This window comes from Populus trichocarpa, chromosome 18 (genome assembly GCF_000002775.5).
Source record: "Populus trichocarpa isolate Nisqually-1 chromosome 18, P.trichocarpa_v4.1, whole genome shotgun sequence".
Taxonomy (NCBI): domain Eukaryota; kingdom Viridiplantae; phylum Streptophyta; class Magnoliopsida; order Malpighiales; family Salicaceae; genus Populus; species Populus trichocarpa.
Genome location: NC_037302.2, coordinates 5,053,535 through 5,073,637, shown reverse-complemented (window position 1 = coordinate 5,073,637; position 20,103 = coordinate 5,053,535). Strand labels below are relative to the sequence as shown.

The window sequence follows — 20,103 nt, the reverse complement described above, 5'->3', positions numbered from 1 at the left end:
GAAAAGGATTTAAAATATGTGGAGAATGTGGTTATGTGTATGATATTGTGGGGAAATAACCAAATTTATATCCATTTTTAGCTAAATAGCAATCTTGTAATTTTAAAAGAATGTACTAAACACTTCAACTCACCTTTTTAATCATGTTCAAAAAAATGGAAAAAATAATTGTTCAAATCACTATAAAAATTAATACATCTCTCCCCCTGAATAAACCCTTTCTTTGTTGATAATTTCAATTTTTTTCCCTTTTTTTTAATAGGATAAAAATATTGGCCAGGCCATTCTCTTTGAAGGGGATGCTCCAAAGAAGCATACGCAGTGGGATTTTTTCCGTAAAATAACAAAATAATCTGTCTCAAGGGCTGCCTTGAGTTGACTTTTGATTTCCTCTACCATTGTCTCCCGAGATACCACATCCTTCATGTAACTTATCACTTCTAGCAACACTTCTTATTCTAGAGCAAATAATATAATAAGGAAGAAATCTGACAGAAACCATCTAGTAACAGCTTAATAATACAATTCGATAAAAAGAAAAGAAAAGAAACGAAAGGCCTGACGATTCAAATGCATGCCCAACAGGTCCTTCAACTGAAATATTTTTACAGAGAACGGCCAAATGTAAATCTCCCCCCAATCCCCACATCACTCCAAAGGGTTTCCTTTTCCCTTTGTGTAAGGAGTAATAACAAGTGGTTCGCATGATGAGCTCCACCACAGTTGAAAAACATTCTACAAATTCATAGCTTGAGCTTCATTGAACAAACCCGATTAGGTAAAAAAATTTCAGTTCATTGTCAAAGCACAAATACAATACCTTACTGAAAGTAACTCGATTTCATCTTGCAGCCCAATCAACCATTCACAATTCTCATGATTATTCCTCATCCGAAAATACAATTCGATAACACAGGCAGAGCAAGAAGTATTAATTGACAAGACATCCTAGCTATGTCATGAATTAGAAACTAAAAGAAGGAAGCCAGCACAATATCAGATTGACTACTAGGCACAAAGGAAAATTGACAAGATATCTGCGTTATGTCATGAAAACAAAAGGAAGGCTTTTTTTTCCTTCTAAAATTTAAATAAAAAGGAAAGGCCTCTTTTATATGTATTTAAATCTTTTTGTTCTTTTTAGTTCCAATTTCTCAACTACGATTTAAGCAACACTATGTCAGCATAGTTCATTCTTCACATGTATGCATCACCAGGGAAGGAATAAAGAGAGACAACATATTGACATCTCATGCATTCAAAATAAATTAATAAATCTCAATCTTGTAACTCAATGAAGTCATTAATCTCATTGGTAACTATACCAATCCAATTCTACTGAAAGATGCTACTCACAGAACAGAAAACATGAACAAGCCATAAGATCTCACCCGAGAGGTTACTGCTAACTAGACTGACTGTAAGCTCTGGAGAACGGTTCTGCTCCAACACTGGGAATCATGTTTGTTAAGATAAACTCTTGAAAGGGATTGCTCAATGCCCTCTCTATTGCAGTATGACTGCAAACAAGGAAAAAAAAAGTAAAATAGTGAAAACCTATGCAACCAAGAATCAGATGCATGGTCGCTGTGTACATATGTAGATTTATCTGACCTGTGATCATGATTTGATTGTTGAAAAAATCAAAATTTCAATCATTGTTCGGTAATTCATGATTGCAGTCAAATTCGTTATAATTACCTAGAGCTCAATCCTGTACTGATCAGGCAATGTAAAGACAGCATACAGATGTTACCTGCTAACATTATGTACAACCAACTTATCTTTAGAAGTCCAAGCTAACACTGTAGCACCTGTTTCTCAATCCAACACCATTGTCCAAAACATGCATAGATATAATACTTTGAGAAGGGAAAAGAGAAAGATAATTCAATTTTTCTAGTTTTGATTAATAAACCAGATACCAAAACATATCATTGCTAATGACAAACATGACAAATTGTGATGAGTCAGGACTCTAAAATATATCATGCAAATTAACAAAAAAAAAAATCTTCTCTTAATAAATCTGAAGTTGTTTATATTCATGCTTCCGAATTCATCCTCTCTCCTTCCAATGATTACACAACAAAAAAGTCAACAATCAAATATGTACGCAGTGATCATAATAAAAACTGGCAATTTACAAGAGAGTTAACAAAATAGCTCCACATCAAAAGGAAAGTGCAACATTCTTTCAAAGCAGCACATTACATACACATTTTGGAGCCTCCTAAGAATTTCCTTGAAGTTGGAATACGCTGTAACTGAGTTCACCTGGTCATAGACCTTAATATATTCTTTTTCTGGCAGGTGCAAACTTCACAAAATGAAGGAATCTACTAACACCGGCTCTCTTTTTTTCCCACCTATTCTCACAGCTCTACGACCAATTCTAGGTTGTTTTGCAGCTCCAGTGGCACTATAGTCCCTCAAAGCAAGCAAAATCAATGCCTTCAACCAGAAACCATCCTGATATCAACTTTTACCCTTTGGCATACTTATCAACATAACCCTGCAGAACAAAATAAGAAAATGGTATTGCCAAAACAAATATGACATAATTAAAGAGCATATAGAATCTAATCATGCATAGAACAACTTTTTGAAGTTGCACTCCCCACAAATTTTCCTGTTTTGTGTCCCCAAACATGTCCATTTACAAAAGAGAAGTTCTAATCATATTTTGAAATATTCTTCATGATGGTCTTAATTGCTAAGAATGATATTTTGTGCCCACACTTGATGCAATTTTTCAGTCATATGAGCTTCTTGAAATAGGACCATTTTTGTGGCAAGGTTGTAGGCGCAACCTCCAAACTTTAAAAACCTACCTTCCCTTGATAAATGAAATACAACTGTACAGTTCATTGTTCAAAATTTAAAAAGTACACTGCAACAAATCCCAAGTCCCACTAAAAAAATTACTAGATAGAAAAAACTCATGGTTAAGAATTCATGTCCATTAATTTCCCTTCTTTCAGCAGAAAGGGGCAGAATTGAAGAGGAAGCATACTTATAGAAGAGTTGTCTAGCTGCATCACACTGCCTGTTTTCCATCCATGATTTCTATGTTCTAGAATGACAATATCCAATTCCATGATCATACTTTTACTGATAGCGAGAAATTAATGTTCCAATCAGTAGACTCATAAGCTAAGTAATGAGGTCATGGGACCTCTATCTGTCACTACGAATTCATATGGCCTGGCCAGACAACATGCATCAGATATGATATTTCTAAAAGAACCATTTCTAATTATCCATCCCCACTGATTTTTATACACACAGGCCTTAAATATAAATATCATGTTTTTTCCAACTTAATTAGAAAGCATCATTAATTGAAAGCTTGGCAGCTTCAAGGTAAAAGAAAGGAGGATTTACCATCACAAGTTTTGTCAATTTCCATTGCGATGAGTCAATATAATGATCTATTTTCACCTTGGACTTGGGTATTTGGTGGCTCTTCATCGCTCCTGCAACCTTATCAACTGTCTTCTTGACAATAGTCTTAAATGCTTCCTTGCTCATGTTACCCTGTTGCCATGATGGCTTTAAAACCTCCTTCACAAAATCTGCAAGGGCAACCTTGAAAAGCTTCATTGATCTGGAGTCCTTGCTATTTTTGCTCTTCCCTGGAGACTTAACCTGATCGATCTCCATATCACCCATATTCACATTCACTACAACAGGATTACTTTGGCTCTGATCCTCAACATCACCGACTTCTGCATCTGCAGTCTCACCAAACTCCTCATTATCAAGGGATGTAGAAAGAGCAATGCCTCTAACCTCTTTCTTATTGTTTTCTTCGACATCCAATGATTTGTCTGAGCCACTAAGCCTCGGCATAATGTCAGTGTTATTGGATTCCCACTTCTGAATGTGGTCAAGTCTCTTAAATGAGTTTGAAGCTGGCTCAATGCTGTCCAAAAATGGATCATACTGATCACTACCTGACCTAGGAATAATTTGTGCAACATCCCTAGCAGAACTGGGAGAAGAGATTGGCTGTCTTGATCGAACAATGGCATCTTGTCCATCAAGTGAAATATGGTTCCAACTTGAAGATTGATCATACATACTAGTGTAGGATGCAACCTTTTCTTGTCTTAAAACATCAGAACTGAATTTGGAGTTGAGCGGCAGCTCAAAACTAGCTGGATAAGTATTAGGGAGAGTTGAATTTTTTGATACTGCAAAATTGGGCAGGCAAGACAGCTGATTTGAGTCCAGAATATCTGGTGGGAACACAGATGAAGAACCTATCTTCCCAGATAGACCATACACATTATCAGAAGCAAAGTGACTCAAACAATAGGATGGCTGTTGCTGCTGCAGATCTTCAGAGCCAACTGTAACTAATTTTGAAGCAGTTTGAGGAATGGTATTTTTCAAACAGGGCTCATCATTATTTTCTGAGCTATCCTCAGAAGCATTATCCTGCAGAAGTCTGAATGGGCTGCCGCCTTTTAAAACTTCACTAGAATACTTATCAGAATTCTCGCATCCAGCAGCTGACATGGCCCTTGATGAACTTTTTTCATCAGCTCCAGCTGAATTAATGACTGGGCTATGAACTTCAGAAACTGTTTTTCCAAATGTCAATTGGTTACGACAGGAATTGAGTTTCGACCATTAAATTGAAATCATTATTAACTCCAAACTTAATGGACATGCAACAGGTCTACACATCATAAGCAACCTACGTGAGAACCATACAAGTGCAGTTATAAGCACGGGCATACAATATTAAGCCATTAAAATATATAATTATCTCAAGAAGAAGAAAATTAGGAAGAGATTGTTCATGTAGAGAAAAACAGTGTGTGGGTATAAGATTGACCTTGTTGACCATTATCCAGCCTGGAGGAACCAGGGACTGATAAAACCAATGTGGCAGCATCGGATTGTGCTGAACTCTGCAGTTCACGCAACTGCTCTCTTATATCAGAGTCTCCAGCTATCAAATGATTGCAGTGAGTTAAATCTCCAATAGGATGATTTGCTGCCTGGTCATTGTCAGACTGGGTAATATCATCTGAAAAGCACCCGGTGATGAGAGAGAAGCAAACAATGATATGAATCAATAATTCCACAATGCAAACACAAAATATTACTCATCCATAATGATATGTACAAACAAAATAAACAGTCAAGAAAACTTCACCAAATTGGATCAGTTGTTCAGATCATTCAACACAAACTCTTTCTTCCACCAACTTACATGCATCATCCAAAACACAAAAGTACCACTTCTTGACAAAGTCGGAAGGGGAGAGGCCTCTTGGCACCACATTGACACAAGACAACCAAACAGCAAGCCATTCCACTAACGAAACTACCTTAAGTTATGAAATTAAGATTGGATTTAAATGAATAAATCAATAAAACAAAACCAAGGAAATATTTTTTTTAGTGATATCCCATTTCAGTTAGAAAACGCAATCAGATGTTTGGGGTAGCACAAGTGATCTAGGAGGGGTAAAAAAATTTGGCATACAAACAACAAATTTCCAAGAATAATAAATATTTTGTATCCCGGTCACACATCACAATCACAGTGCAAACAAGGAACAGTCAGGCATCTCATTTTCTCTTTAACATCAAACTAATAGATGATAAGTTTTATAAGATTTACATGCTTCAAAGGAGGGATAGAGACATCTGAGAAACATAATTACCTTAGCAAATATCAGCAAACAAACACCTTATGAAGTAGACCGAGAAAATACCGATAAGGCACTAACCTTCCATCTCCATATCGGAATCAGAATCAGCAGACATGTGGGATCCAGCGGCAACCATCAAATGACTGGGTTGTGAAAAATTCTTTGCTTCATCCAATTTACAATTTACCTCAGTGCCACTTCCACCTTCCAGATATAAGTTGCCATCATGCACAGGAACACTATGTCCACCCTTATTGAGAGGGATAGCTTCATTGACAGAACCAGTAGTGCCCAATTTATCACCAGAAGGTATGCTGGAGTTGGAAGCAATATCAGAGTGAAGCAGTGGATAGGAACCAGCTAGGACAGGCGCAGATACTGGCAACATGTGAGAGTTAGACTGAGGAGGAGAAGGTGGAATCAACGGTGCAGAAGAGGTTGGTGGTGGGGGTGGGGGTGGTGGTAGGGAAGCCATTGAAAGCATTTGAGGATTGGCACCATTAGACTCAGCAAAACTCCCAAAGGGAGCAGATGATGAGAAACTGGAAGTTGGAAGAAGAGGTGGGGGAGGTGGAGGGGGGATATGCTGTAGACCCTGCACACCAGCTAGCTGTTGTGGCAGCGAATTATAAAACCTCTGACCTTGAGAAGGTGGTGGTGGTGGTGGAGGAGGAGGTAAACCTCTAGGAGGCAGCGGGGCCTGTAACATTTCAAGACGATGCAAACCAAAGGGAGGAGGAGGGGGAGGGCCCGATGCTAAATAGGAAGAATGCTGCGCAGGTGCATAAACATGCTGGAAAGGAGCAATTCCACGAACAGTTGTAGAAGAGTGTAAACAAGACTGGGCAGCATTTGCCGTCCCACCAGGTGCGAGTAGATGTTGGGGCGGGGGCAAACTTGGCTGACCAGTGTGAGGAGGAGGGCCTAGTTGGAAATTGTGAGGAAGAGGAGGCGGACGGTGAGAGTATGAAGGAGCAATGGGTGTTTGAGAACCTTGGCCACCGGACTGGGGATTAAAACTCCCTTGACCATACATATTGGAGAAATTCAACGACTTTCCTAAGCCTGCGGAAATTAATTAACTAATTAAGAGAAAAATGAAAAAAAAAAAAAACCATTGATATGAATTAATTAGGAAAGCGGAATTTAATTAAATCTCAACAAGCAAAACGACATAGTAATAGCATCTTCAACAGAATTGGGAAGTCAGAAAGCAATATTCAATAACGCAGGAAAATCAAGAAGAAGAAAAAAGGGAAAGTCAGGTTATAATTTCAACAGCAGTTTCTTTTCTTTTCTTCGCTCGAATTTCTCAACAACCAAACAATAGAGAAAATAAATAAATCGCAACGGCAATGAAGAAGGAAGACTTACCATGAGGAAGAGCGTAGGGTAGAGAGAATGAAAAAAGGAGGAATAGCGAACCCTAGTTAGTGCTGAGAGAAGTGGAATTGTCGCTTAGATTGTATTTGTAATGGAGGAATAGCAAGAAGGAGATACTGAGAGATTATTTGAATTTTGTGATGAACTCGGTTGGGTTTTCTTTAACTCGGCCTCGGCGTGAGAATAAAGAGACCTGTGAGTTATTTTTTTATATGAAAATAGTGAAATTGTAATTTTAGGATGTGTTTGGTATGTCGTGTTAGTTAACGTCCAGATAAAAATGTAGCTCAGTGGCCTTGGCAGGCTTTGCCCTGCCCTGGTTCGAGCTCTCGTGTGTACCTAACATTTGAGGGTTTAATTGCTGTGGTTAATTCGTGTGACTTGTTCCGTCCCCGTCCCGGGTTCGACCCTCTATGTGTACGTCTGTCACCCCCGCGGTGCCTTACCTGCTCCTGGGCTTGCAGGATGTCCAGCGGGCCGTGGGGAATAGTCGTGGTGCGCGTAAGCTGGCCCGGACACCCCACGTAAATCAAAAAAATAAAATAAAAAAAATGGAAAGAGAATTATCTACAACGTGATTTAGTGGTAAGAGTTTGAGATTAAAAAATTTATTTTTTTTATGGTTTTAAATTTAAGTCATGTAATTGTTAATATAATGATCTAGTGATCGTTAACTTCAGAGCACATAGAATTTATCGAGGTATACACAAGCTGGCTGGACACCCACATTAATTAAAAAAATAGAATAAGATTGTTTATGACATTTTAATCTGTATTGAAAACGTTTTTTCATCCTTTAATTTTTTTTATCTTTTTTATGGCATGTGAGATTTATTCTTTAAAATAAATAAAAAATAACAATGAATCTTAATTTTAGTCTTTATTGATCAATAAATTAATGTGAATCTTAATCTCCTTATGAATGATTGATTTCCTTTCCTTACTATCCAGCTAAAAACCTAACAATGAACAATTATTGTTCTTAATCAATTGATAAGTGGATGGGTTTTTTAGTAAATATATTATGTAATCAATCGGTTGGTTACACATAATACTGATTTTATTCGTGTGAAACATATTTATTATTAATAAAAAATTTATTTATCTTTAATATTTATTTATATTTGATTAATGAATCTTATATTTAATTAATGAATTTAGAGTAAAAATAAAGCTCATGAAACAAAAATATTTTGCAAATAAAATTATAAAATTATTATAATTATGAGATTCTTATTGTATCAAAGCATTGTTCCTAAATGTTTATAATCAATGTTCTATTAAGATTGAACATTAATTAGAGGTGTTGAGATCGATATATATTATGTTTCTTTCTTTATGAAATGTAGCAGTTGCTCTTATAAATTGAAGTACCCTACCTAGAACTAATATGTAGGTATTTGTTAGATGACATGTTTATTGAACTGGCCCGCAAGAGAATTTCATATGAAGAGATCACTTATATCTATGAAAAAACTCTCATAATAGTTGTGTAAGTGATCCTTAAACTTGAGATCACTAAGTTATCTTATATAGAGAGTGTTATGTTATGATCCTAACCACATATTGTCCTAATCAAAGGTAAGAAACGGGAAGACATTGGGTATAATATAAACTATATGAAGGTATTTGAGTAATCAATAGAGGATTCATCATTCCAGGTGAATTAGGAAAAAAGTTTCATTTGTTCTCAAATAATATTGATTGTGAAATTCTTGGCTAAGGTGGAATAAGTTTTGAAAAAAAAATAATATCTTATTCAAATAATCAATGACTAATTAATATCTTATTCAAATAATCAATGACTATAATGTTGAGAACTAACATGATTTAACAAAGCAGACATATTTTATATTATAATATATAAATCAAAACATTCATGATGAAAAGATAATAATTACATTAAAAAACTAGTCACTAAAAAGTTAAGTCAAATCACTTATGACTTTCTTGATATTTAGGGGATCATGACAAGTTACTAGTCATTGTACTTGATCTTCAGATATAAATAAATCAATTATTGAATTGATAATAAATTAAAATTTTTAATTTATTTAACATTATTTTATGATTTATATTTAGACCAACTTATTAGATAACCTAATACCTAATCTATGATAACAAAAGTAAAATAGGAGGAGGACTACTCATGACATGAATAAAATGACCCTAAAAAAATGCAACAAGTTAAGTAATAAAATAATTATAAATAATACATATTACATTGGAAAATATCATTATGTTCTCTTTTCTTGTTTCCACCTGACACTTTAGGAATAATTAACCAAGATTATACTAATGTCAAATCACTAGTATCATTTGTTATCTTTCCTTAGATAGCTAACTCATATTTTGAAAAGATGTTGATATCAAGTATCAAGGTGTCCCCTTGATATCATTAACTCTTTCTAGTTCTCAGGAGTAGCTAATCAAGTATATTTTCTTCTCCCAAATCCATTAGAGGATTTTATGCCAATGCTAATAAATCTCATTAGCATCATTAGTCTTCTTTACCCAAGAGGCCGAGATCGACTAATCAAAATCAAAGTAATGTTGATATCAATGAAATCCATCAATATCATTAGTTATCTGAAATCGAAGTCCCTAATCAAGTCCTTTTAGATAATTTAATTTATCCATTGGTAATGTCAATGTCAAGAATCATTTGACATCATTAGCCTTTATTTCCAAGAGCAGCCAATCAAGTTCAATGTAATACTGGTGTCAATGTAATTCATCGATATCATTAGCTATTTGAATCCCGAAGTAGCTAATCAAGTTCTTTCAGATACTTTAATTTATCCATCGATAATGTCAATATCATAAATCTCTTGATATCATTAGCCTCTATTTACAGGAGTAGCTAATCAGGTTGTTTATCTATATTCTTTCTTTTCTTTTATTATTCATTTGTTCATTTGTTTCACATATCGATACGAAGATAAAATGGGTAAATTCTAACAATGTTAAAAATGCAATAATTTAACAAGTTATAGGTTTATACACCTACCTATTGTGTTCGGAGTCCCCACTCCGGCTTGAGTCGGTGGCCTAGTTGCCAAAGTATCCCTTATAAATCAATTTACCCATTGATTAACAATATTATTTGTAAATTAAAAAAACATCAATTATATAGTTCTCAAATTAATCATAATAACATTTAAAAGAGAGATTTACGACCGTCACTAAGAGCTTCACATCATTAAACTTTTTGTTGTATTAAAATTTCTCAATTCTAAATTTTCATCTCAATATCCAAACATAACTAAACACATTAGTCTTATAACTTTATCTTTATGTTCTTTATTAAAAACCTTTCTTACAGAAAATTTTAAATCATGCATAATCATCTTATCAAGCTTTTATCTTTATCCCATTCACTTTAGATTCTAATTAGATTGTACAATATCCCTTGACACAATCCTTATACTAATTAAAATACAACTCAACTCAACTCTCTCTCTCAATCAAACAACATGTCAAAATCATTGTAACCTTTAAATAACCCTAAAGAACCTAAAAAAACCAAGAAGTAAACCCATAATTTCATTTTAAAATATATTCTAATCTATATTGTACAATAATGTATCCTTCGATCCCTAATTGTTTTTAAAAAATAAACCCACAATTTCATTTTTAAATGAAAAATAAATTTAAAAATTTAAAAACTAAACCAAAACTAAGTAAAAAAATCAATTCAATTTGGTTTATGATGCACACTTGAAAGTAACTAGTAATATCCTATTAGTTACTCCATTGGGCTCACTTTGTAAAAGAAGACACATGTAGGAAAGAGAAAATTAAATCCATAACCCACCAAAAGTGATAAATATATCTTCATATATGTTTTCTCTCTTCTATTTGTATTTATCTCTTTCTTTAGAGAAAGCCTTATGGAGTAGCTAATAAGATGTCACGAATTACTCTCTAAGCACCATAAAATTACTCGAATGTTACCACTTTAAGTTTGAGGGGGGAAGTTATAATATCATGCATTTATCCTAAAATATATGTTATGATTATATAGAACTGACTTGATGTTATTTATAGCATATAAAAGAAATAAAATTAAAATCACATGTTATTAAATAAATTAATGTAGAAAATAAAGCCAAGCTTCATACCTTTATAACTAGAAAATTAAGAATAAAAAACATGTTTAATGTAGTTTTGTGATATAGAGATGTTTAAATCATCATTGTTATACTATCACAAGATAAAGATGACTAGGCTAAAGTATAAGTCGTGTTATTTTCTTGAGATGATACATCTTATCTATAAAATTTAATCTAATATAGCCAGAACTATATTATATGTCATCTCAAGGATATAATAGCTCAACAATCTTTGTTGTAGCTTTAAAAGTGTGACTATTCATAAAGCGAGAAGCTCTCATAAAGTAACATTTACATTGATAATATATTTTAAAGTATGATAGTTTACTTTTGAGAACACTAATAGAACAATCAAAATTTGATTTTTCAATCACATGGAATATATTTCAAGGTATCCAACAATGCCTTTTAATACATAGGCTAAACAAACGGATATGAGCATCATTATTTTTCATGGTATCATATCATGTAGTGAAACCGCTAGTTGCTAATATTAATTATCTAATGGTTTTAGAGGTCAATGGTGCGTAACACAATGATGAATCCAAACACTAAACTAAGAGAAGAAAGTAGCCATGGTAGAAGCAATGAGAGCCAAAGGACAAATATGTTACAGATCATTACTCTATAAAAGCAGAAGACCTTGCAGGAAACGAGGAATGCAAGTCCAAGTTAAAGCCTTTGATTCCTTTTTACAAATCACTTCTCTTCCCTTTTAAATTGCTGAATCCAAAATAAAAAAGAAGAAAAGAGAGATAGAAATAGAAACCATAGTGATATGGTCTCTAGGGAAGGAGGGGAAATAGAGGGGTAAAAAGGGAAAATAATTAGAAAGGTGTAATTGAAGGAATAAATAATATATAGTTATGACCTAAATTCAATTAGGGTTTGAAGATGCATTGCAATCTCATGTTGCTCATCAAACTCCTCGGTCTCACCCCACCACCAACCATGACAAAAGCTATACAAAGATGCCCTCTTATTTCTCTCATCATCCTAGTGAAAAAAAAAAAAAAAGAACAAAACCCATCAACATAAGCTAAGGTAAAAATCAGATGTAGAGAAATATCAACCATTATGTAAAATAAAAATAAAAACTCATCTCCATAAACCAAAGGATATAGACCCATGAAAAAAACGACAACTTCTAATATGAGAAAAGAGAGTTTGCATTGCTAGTGCGGACATGAAAAGAAAGAAAAAAATAACCCACGTTGAGAAAAAAAAGACAAATCAACTAACATGTCTTTGCTTGCCTAACAAAAGGAGAAGAAAACAAAAAACCCTAACTATCCTCCTAACACAACTAAATTTCTTAAATGAAAAAGGGTAACAAAAGTAATTACACAATTGAATAAAAAAAATTATTAGCTTTTTTATCTTATTTTTTGAATTTTAATATGAAGATGAGAGATAAATGTTAGTAGTGTTATTGTATCATGTATGGTTTCATAGGAAAACTTGACAGTGCAAAATCTTTGGTTAGATTTGAAAAAAATTAAGAAAATATTTTACCTAGTCAAATCTAATTAATCTAATCAAAACCTGATTGATTTAATTGATTTGAGCTAATCTAATTTAAATCTAATTAAATTAACTTATTGTTTATAAAAAGTCAAAATAATATCATATTAATTTTTCATTAAAAAAAGAGGTTAACTTGATAATTCAAGCTTTGATTAAGTTAGATCTTATATTAAATTTAATAAATATAAATACGACTTATATTGAGTTCCACGATGCACTCCACAAACTTTTAACGGAAGATAAGTGAAGTACACTTTAACTCCCCTAAAAAAAAAAAGCAAAGAGTTGAATTTGATGCCTCATTATTATTTGTATAAAAGCATACTCTTTATTTGACCTGTTTTATAAATCTATAAAGCAAACTTTATTAATTATGTTTTATAATATATATATATATATATTACTATTTTATTTATATTGAACAATAAATAATACTTGGATAATGAATGCCCGTATAAAAACCCTAAAGATAAAATATAAATCTAATTTATATATATATTGAATAATTAGTGTGGTATGAATGTAATAGAAACTTGACTTGTGAATACACATTGCTATTATTGGTATTGTTTTTCTATTAATTTGTGCTAATGTAAACCATAAAACTCAAGTGTCCAAGTTTAACACGTGAATGAAATGCTCCTAATTGAAAAACAAAATGTTGAGTACTCTTTGTTTTTAAATAAAATTTCATATATTTATGCTCCCACTAAAATTTAAAATTGATAATAATATGGATTTGAGTTATAAATAAATGAATTCAAAAAATTAGTTTTTTGTTTCATTACAAAAGTACAATACACACTTGTATTTTTAAACATTTAAATAGTAGTGTTATCATTACCAGCTCAATCAAGCTAATAAAACCAAAAATTGAATGATCTAAATTTAGTTTAGATTGGGTTATTAGTTTAGTTGTTTGTAACATTAATTTATTCAAAACCACTTAATTTGATTAGGTTTTTAGAGACTCATTTGATCATCACTCAAAAAGTCAACCATGCGAAGCAAATGAATATATATATATATATATATATATATATATATATATATATATAATTACATGTTTTGCAAATTCTTTACGATGAATCAAGCTCAAATCTTAAAAACTCAAAGCAAGGTTTCTAAACAAGAATAAGGTAAATCTAGTTTTGTTTAAGAATGAAGATTAATGAGCAAAACTTTTGGGAAAACAAGAAACAAAGAAAGAAAAAGAAAGTGGTAACAAGTATGAATGAGAAATTATCAACGAGAAGGATGTGATTACATTTTTCAGAGGAGATAGAATATCGAAAGTTGTAGCAAAAAAGCAATTGGATATGTTGTAGCGGCTACTCTTAAAATGAACTTTCAGAAAGTTTAGAACCCTAATTATCTTACAAGATAATCTTTTCAAACTAACTATTAGGTGCATCCCTATTTACCATGTAAAATAGGGATGCCTCCTCCTTTACTTGTGCTTGGAATAATTTTAGGGGAGGAAAAAAAAATTAAAAGAGGTTAAGCTTTTATCACAAAAGAGAGAAGAGAAGTTAGAGGTTGAGATTTGATCCCAAAAAAAGTAACTTTTCACCTCCATTTACTTATGTTTAAAATAATTTTAAAGGGAGAAAAAAAAAATTAAAAGAAGGTTGAGATTTAACTATAGTTTTTAAATCCGACTTGAGATCGACTTGGGACAAGTCTCGGGTCATGATTCAAGTGATTTGACCTAGGTCAACTCTATTTTTTACTTTTTAAAAATTAAAAATGTTATATTTTAGAAAAAAAAAATTAACGGGTTTTGACTGAGTTTTTTCCTGATTAACCGTGATCCATATTTTTACTAAAACTTTACTAGGTATAAGTCACAAGTTAACTCGTTAGGTTAGGTGAGGTTTTAAAATAGTGTATTTGACTTCAAAATTGAGGTTAAATGTTAACTTGTCGAGTGAAGGATAAAGAAGTTTGAATAGAGAAAAGAAGCTTTTGTGATCCTCCAAAACTTTTGTTTTTTAATTTAATGATTCCTTTATTCTTTTTTTCATTTACTTTCATTTTGCACAATAAGATATATATTATTTAATTTTTATGATTATATTTAGCTTAAAATTTGATTTTATCTTTATTAATATCCAATTTATAATTTTTCAAAAGCTATCTAATATCCTTAATATTTCAACTTTAACTTCTTCTTCTTCTTTTACATTCTTAACAGTTTCTTAAGATACACTCTTAATATTTTTTTCTCTAAATCTTTCCATACTACCAACACAAATCTCATACATGGGTGGGATTTTATTATCCGAACCTTGTGATCATGTGGTAACGTAACCCACAATCAAGATTGAAATCTAATTCTAGAAAGCTGAAAAGGGTCTAATAAGAGTGTAACATAATGAAAACTTTCCCAAGGCACCAACATTATTGGAATTAAACTGAATGAAGCCACGAAGCCAATTAATCTTTGATAAGTCGGTTTAGTTCTTTCAAGAATCAAAGAGTGCAAGAATCACTCTCACACACAAGCTGAAAATTCAGAATGATATTATTCAATCACTATAATTTAAAAGGTATTGGGTGTTTGGTAATGTACAAGTTCAACTTTTCCACCAATTTAATACTAGCTACATTAGTGCAAATACCACCATCTATGATTAAGCTCTATACTTTATTTTGAACATGACATCTCGTGTAGAATATGTTCTCCCTTTTACTTTCTAAATCATTCACCTTGACATGTATATACAGTGTTCTTCTTACCATAAGTGCCTCTTTCTCAACTGATACTCAACACAAACATCATCAACATCCTTCAATGGTGACATCTTCTCCTCTTCACCCTCCTCATCGATCTCAACCTTATTATTAGCTTTCATAACTATGACTCTTTTTTTTAAACACTATAATGCAACAAGATCAAAACTCAAACAACGAAAGCATTTATTGTCATATTTATGAGAAGTAGGAGTAACATTGTTACCTTTAATAATGACTGAGGTGTCTTTCTTTTCTCTAGGGTATTTGTCCTTACCCTCCTCACTTGGCTTTGCCGAATGATACCCTTCCATTTAAGTTGTTTCTCCACCTTCACGACCATATGCACCATCTCCTCCAACGATGATACAACAACACAATATGAGCTATATCACGATTAAGTTTATTCATGAATCTAGCCATAGAAGTTTCCCTATCCTCATTAACATTAGCTCAAATCATAATAAGTTCCATCTCTTTGAAGTACTCATTAATACTTTTTGTTCCTTGACTCAAATTATACAACTTTTGATATAATTCTCTATAATAGTAGCCAGACATAAATATCCTCTTCATAAATGATTTCATCTCATCCTATATATCAACTTGCCTCTTATAATTTTTCTTGTGGTTTGTCACTAACTGATCCAACTACAAAATGATATAGTCAGTAAAAGCAATCACAGTAAACTTGACTTTCTTAGGCTCTAGATAATTGTGACACTAAAAAATCTACTCTATCTTCTTCTCTCATTTTAAATAAACTTCTAGATCATTCTTCCCTTGAAAAGTCATTTAATATTGTGTTTGATTGAAATTATGCTTTTATGATTTGTTTTAATTTACTTTTTATTAGGTTATCTCAACCTCATGACCTGATAATAGTACCTAATATGTTAACCCGAGTTGACGTGGCTTATTTTTTTGTGGAATTTCTTTATTATAAATTTTATAAATCTCATTGTTTAACATTGGGTCCGACAAGGATGATTGAAAATTGAGTTTCATAATTTATTTTGATTTGCTCTTTATGGGGTTATCTCAGTCTCATGATCAAAGTTGTAGATTTAGCAGGTTAACCCGGGTTAAATTAGGTCATTTTTTATTTTATTTCTATGAGGTTATTTTGGTTTGATGATCCGGGTCATAGGTTAGGGGATTAACTCGAGTAGTTTTTTATGTTTCTTTTTTAATTGATTTTTTAATCCATCCTTCAATATTGAGCAGATTGGGGATTGAAATTTATAATTTGTTTCTATTTACTTTTCATGGGATGGGGTTATCTTAATCTTATAACCCAGGTCGCAGGTTTGACAGATTAACTCAGGTTACTTTCTTAGGTCATTTCTTAATTGATTTTTTTTTAATTTCATCTTTCTAGGTTGATTTAGAATAAAGCTCTATATTTTATTTTGATTTTTTTTTCAATGGGATTATCATAATCTCATAACTCGAGTCGTAAATTTGACATGTTAACTCCAGTTGATTCACGCCAAATCAATATGTTGTTATCTTAATATTAAAAAAAAAACATCATCTTGATTTTTTTTTTACTCAAACTATGTTTTTACTGGTTGAATGAATTGTTTTTAGACCCACAAAATCAATCTGGTTACATCGAGTCAACCAGGTTATATCAAGTCAACCCTTATATGATTTAAATTTTTTTCCCTAAAAAAATATGCAATATCTAAATATTTTTTTATGTTAAAAAAAAATTAATCTGACTCTTGCAAGATAGCATCCATCACTAATCTAGTAAAGTGTATGAGTGTGTTTGGTATTGCGGTAGCTGTTGTGGTTGTGGTTTGAAAAAAGTTGTTTTATAAAAAGTACTTTTAGTTGAGGTTGGTTTGAAAAAATACGTGTTTGGTTAAAACTGTGGTTAAAATTGAGGTTGGAGAAAAAGTAGTTTAATGTGTTTGATTAATAATGCTTTTAAAATTGAGGTTATAAAATAATTTTAAAAATATATATTAATATTGATGATTTTTAATTTAAATATTGTGGATTTAACTATTGTTATTATATCATGAAATAAATCATACTTTATATAAAATATTTTTTATTATTCCATGAAACCATTTATAATTTCATTACGTACGAAATACATCCGACAAAAACTACAGTTTTCATAATATTTTTAGCATGTAATAAAATTAGATAAAATATTATCAGGTATAAAATTCACTCTAAACTACTTTTTTTTTAAATAAATGTTAAAAAAATTAACACACTAAAAAAAAAAAAAGGTTCACGCAGGCAAGTGAACAGTGTACACTATACACTGTTCATGTTAATTGCACTGTTCATTGAACAATGCAATTAACATGAACGGTGAAAAAAAAAAAAGAAATCGGTGCTTTTCTTTTGCTGCATTTCTAACGCAGAAATTAAGTGGAGCCCAGTAAATAGTATATCAATTTTTTTCTTAACCAAACGACTGTAATTGTGTTTTAAATAAAACGCAGTCACAACCGCAAACACAGAGCTAAACAGGCTTTTATTTAGAATTGCAGTACAACTGCTTTTTAAAATTTTATTATGATGTTTTGAAGGCCTGAAAGGACCAAGTCGCCGACCTAGAGAACTTGTCCCGTGAACCCAACCCCTACTATCTTCCTAACTCCTAGTTCTGCCTAGCTGAGCTTCTAAACCAAGAATATCGTATAGCATATACAGAAGACACATTTCTTTATATATATATATATATAAACACTAGATAAATGGTATGTACTACACTGCATACCTGATTAATTTTTTCCCCATATAAAAAAATATTTTTGTCATATCATTTTTTTTTAAAAAAATCTAAGAATTAAATAATTAAAATATATTATATATGTTGTTAGAGCAATGACCCAAAAAAATTTATTAGGGGTAAAACTAAAAAAATTATTAATTTTATAAATTATTCTAAATAAAAAAAATTATAACAAAAAAAATAGAGATAAAATCTGAAAAATAACAAATCTCAAAGTTGATTTGATTTTTTTAAAAGCTAACATAAAAATCAAGTAAGAGAGAGGAACAAAAAAAAAAAAATCATATCCGCCAAACTCACAATAATTATGTCACACATGCTGTTTTTATGTGGGAGGGATGCTGAGTTGTTTCGGTCGCCACCTTAGAAGCAAAGTTTTGGTTACTAGACAGTGTCACATGTGTCATCCAAACCCGACGGGCACTGTTCACATGTTTTTAATTTTTTTTTAATTTTTTGTTTATTTATAAGATTACACTGCTGCAAATAACTAAATACAAAAAATAAAGAAATCTCTAAATCAAAGACAAAACTCTTTAAATTTTAAAAATAATGATATAATTTAACTATTTTAAAATTAAATAAAAACTAAAAAGTCTTTGATCAAAGTTTAATAATTTTTTTATCAATAATAATAAAGTAATTATACTATACAATAAAAATACAAATAAACTATTAACAATACTTTAAAAGGTGTGGGAAAAGTATTGTAGTTTTCTTCAAGTCACAAGTTTTTTTTTATGTTTTTTTTTGTTTGTTTTTTTTTCCTTTTCTTGGGCTTTACATGTTATTTTTCCTTTTTTTTTCAAGATTGTCTTTTTATTATTATTTTTTTAGTGTTTTTTTAAATTATCTTTGTCGATTTTTTTTAATATGAAACTGTTTGAAAATTTAGTTTTGTAGTTTTTTTCTTTAAAACATTATGGATTACTACAATATTTCCCTACATGGCTTTTTTTTATGAATTTTTTTTTCTAAAATGATCTTTGTCAATTTTGCTTCATAGTTTTTTTTTCTTTAAAACACTATGAATTATTACAATATTTCCCCGTATGGTTTTTGTTTTGTTACAGTGTTTCCATACATGTTTTTTTTCCAAAATTATCTTTGTCGAATTCTTTTTTTAATATTGAGCTGGTTGAGAATTCAGCTTTAACTTTCCCCACATGTTTTTTTTCCATTTCTTTTCATTTTTTTTTGCTTTTTTTCCCCAAAATTTTCTTCTTTTGTTTTTTCAATTTTTTGTGTTTTTTTTCAGTATTGTTTTTGTTGATTTTATTTTTTTAATAAGGAGCTGGTTGAAAATTGAGTTTTGTATTTTTTTTCTTTAAAACACTGTGGATTGCTACAGTGTTTCCCCACATGGTTTATTTTTTTATTTTTTTATGATTGTTTTTATTTTTTTCAGAATTGTCTTTGTCGATTTGTTTTTTCATATTGAGCTGGTTGAGAATTTAGCTTCGTATTTTTTTCTTTAAAACAATGTGGATTGCTACAGTGTTCCTCCGCATGATTTTTTTTTGTTATGATTTTTTTTAAAATTATCTTTATCGATTTTATTATTTTTAATATTGAGTTGGTTGAGAATTACAACTATAGATTTTCTCATGAAACACTATAGATTGCTACAGTGTTTCCCCGCATGATTTTGTTTTCTTTTTGTTTTTTTTGTTATGATTTTTTTAAAAAATTTCTTTGTTCATTTTATTTTTTTAAATATTAATCTGATTAAAAATTTAGTTTTATAATTTTTTTTTAAAACCATTGTGGCTTGCAATAATTTTTTTTTTATATAACTTTTTTTTATTTTTCTATAAATTCACGACAATGCACAATTATATCCCAAGCCCGTGGCATCACACGGGGCATGACATCTAGTTTAACCCCAAAGCTAAATGATTTT

At 31.3% G+C, this 20,103-nt stretch overlaps 1 protein-coding gene across 3 annotated transcripts; it reads right to left on the bottom strand.

The window, feature by feature from the left end:
- Positions 1-438: 438 nt before the first annotated feature.
- LOC18107613 (uncharacterized) lies at positions 439-7,278 on the bottom strand. Of its 3 annotated transcripts, XR_008058072.1 has the most exons (6): positions 7,050-7,277; positions 5,754-6,740; positions 4,850-5,044; positions 3,388-4,592; positions 2,219-2,515; positions 439-1,520 (listed from the first exon to the last, which is right to left on the bottom strand). XR_008058072.1 is itself a non-coding variant. In XM_024590317.2 (5 exons), the coding sequence occupies exons 2-5, from the start codon at positions 6,709-6,711 to the stop codon at positions 2,486-2,488; spliced, it is 2,388 nt and encodes a 795-aa protein (XP_024446085.2). In that variant the 5' UTR covers positions 6,712-6,757; positions 7,050-7,278; the 3' UTR covers positions 2,005-2,485. The 3 variants fall into 3 exon arrangements, 2 of the variants coding, with proteins under 2 accessions (XP_024446085.2, XP_024446084.2); XM_024590317.2 differs by lacking the exon at positions 439-1,520 and having other exon boundaries at positions 2,005-2,515; positions 5,754-6,757; positions 7,050-7,278; XM_024590316.2 differs by lacking the exon at positions 439-1,520 and having other exon boundaries at positions 2,005-2,515.
- Positions 7,279-20,103: the final 12,825 nt, after the last annotated feature.

Coding starts and splice junctions, on each gene's coding strand:
- LOC18107613 (XM_024590317.2), bottom strand. CDS start 6,711: ATGTATGGTCAAGGGAGTTTTAATCCCCAGTCCGGTGGCCAAGGTTCT. Junction 5,045..5,753: donor TTCCGATATGGAGATGGAAG/GTTAGTGCCTTA, acceptor GGTGCTTTTCAG/ATGATATTACCCAGTCTGAC. Junction 2,516..3,387: donor AATTGACAAAACTTGTGATG/GTAAATCCTCCT, acceptor TTTGTTCTGCAG/GGTTATGTTGATAAGTATGC.